This window comes from Choloepus didactylus, chromosome 6, assembly GCF_015220235.1.
Source record: "Choloepus didactylus isolate mChoDid1 chromosome 6, mChoDid1.pri, whole genome shotgun sequence".
NCBI classification, from domain to species: Eukaryota; Metazoa; Chordata; class Mammalia; order Pilosa; family Megalonychidae; genus Choloepus; species Choloepus didactylus.
Window position 1 is genome coordinate 18,039,512 of NC_051312.1, and position 1,952 is coordinate 18,041,463.

The window sequence follows — 1,952 nt, forward strand, 5'->3', positions numbered from 1 at the left end:
TTTTAGAGCTACCACTCAAATTTTTATACATCAGTAGTAATTCTCATGGGAGCACATAAATTAATTGACACTTTGACACTGAATAGCAACTTCTTAACTACTCTGAGGTGAAAAGATGGATTGTTTTCACCAAAATGGTATCTAAGTATTTATTCTCAAGTGAACATTGGAGGAAAAGAATCACACATATGAAAATAATATTACATCATTTCTCCTGGCTCAGCAATTATTCTGATTTCAGAAGCACCGAGGCAATGATTGTAGGAGGAAATATTACAGGGATCACCCACTTCATCCTCTTGGGATTCTCAGATTTTCCCAGGATCTTACCAGTGCTCTTTGTTATATTCCTGCTGATCTACATTATGACTGTGACCTGGAACCTGTGCCTCATCATCTTAATAAGGATGGATTCCCACCTCCACACACCCATGTACTTCTTCCTCAGTCATTTATCCTTCATAGATATCTGCTATGTTACCTCCACAGCCCCAAATATGCTCTTCAGCTTCTTCCAAGAGCAGCAAACGATCAATTTTGTGGGCTGCATGGCTCAGTTCTTCATCTTTTCAACCATAGGTCTGAGTGATTCTTGTCTCCTGACAGCCATGGCTTATGACCGATATGCTGCCATTTGTAAGCCACTGCTCTATTCATCCATCATGTCTCCCACCCTCTGTATTTGGATGGCACTGGGAGCCTACATGGCTGGACTCTTTGCTTCGTTTTCCCTATTAGGTGCCTTGCTTCAGCTCCACTTCTGTGGACCTAAAGTTATCAACCACTTCTTCTGTGACATGCCTCAGTTGTTGAACTTGTCCTGCACTGACACTTTCTTTGTGAAAGTTATTCTTGCTATATTAACAGTGACCTATGGGATAGCAAATGCTGTAATCATCATGCTATCCTATGGTTATATTGTCATCTCCATTATGAAGATCACTTCAGCTAAAGGCAGATCCAAGGCTTTCAACACCTGTGCTTCTCACGTGACCATTGTTTCCCTGTTCTATACATCAGTTATCTATGTCTATTTGAGCTCCAGCTCTGGTGGCTCCTCCAGCTTAGATAGATTTGCCTCAGTCTTTTATAATGTGTTCATTCCCATGTTGAATCCAGTGATTTACAGCCTGAGGAACAGAGAGATTAAAGATGCCATGATGAGGTTGAAAAAAAGGAGAGGACACTGCTAAGGTCACAGATTGTGAGATAAGTGATATATTTGGCAAGTCAGAACCAATCAACATAACCCATGAAAATAGGTACACAAACGGAAATTAATAATATTTAACTTTGCATGTATAAGGACATAATTTCCATTAGATAATATGTCATTATGGACCAAAAGCTGAAGCAGTGCCACTGAAATACCTTATGTTCATATCTTGGAAGTTCATGTTCACCGTGCTTCTGGGGTAGCCACTTTACTTATTAATCTAAGCCTATTTATTGTGAAACAGAAGGTATAGAATATTTTTGCTTCTGAGATTAGGGCCCTTTCAATCTCATGCATCTTTACCTATGGGTTGGTAATTCCAGAGTCCCCTAGGAGTCCAGAAACCTTCTCACCTAAATATTTGGATGCAGCATAATCCAGACATGGGAGTTACTGTTGATTATTCTGTGTTCGTGACCAGATGAGAATGAACAGAGGGGATGTACCTTTGGACAGAATAAAGCTATGCAATTGGACTGTTTGTGCTTCCTGGAAAGACCTGTCTTCAATAGTTAAGGTTTACCTAAGATTCTCTCAGTGCTAATCATCTAATATGTTTTTGGTCATTGCTATAACTCCATAAGTCATGGTCTAAGGAGGGGAATATGATTTAAATCATGAAGTAGGATGGAAAGTGAAGTGTGATCCTTCAGTAACGCTGGCTTCCTAATCTGATAATATAATCTATACATCCATAGTTCAGTGGGAATTATGATGGAAGTTGTTATTCAAAGTT

The 1,952-nt window shown here is 39.4% G+C and overlaps 1 protein-coding gene across 1 annotated transcript; it reads left to right on the forward strand.

Moving 5' to 3' along the window:
• Positions 1-254: 254 nt before the first annotated feature.
• Positions 255-1,193, forward strand: LOC119538186 (olfactory receptor 5AN1-like). The gene has a single exon (XM_037840997.1). It carries the CDS (start codon positions 255-257, stop codon positions 1,191-1,193), a length of 939 nt encoding a protein of 312 aa, XP_037696925.1.
• The last annotated feature ends 759 nt before the right edge of the window (positions 1,194-1,952 follow it).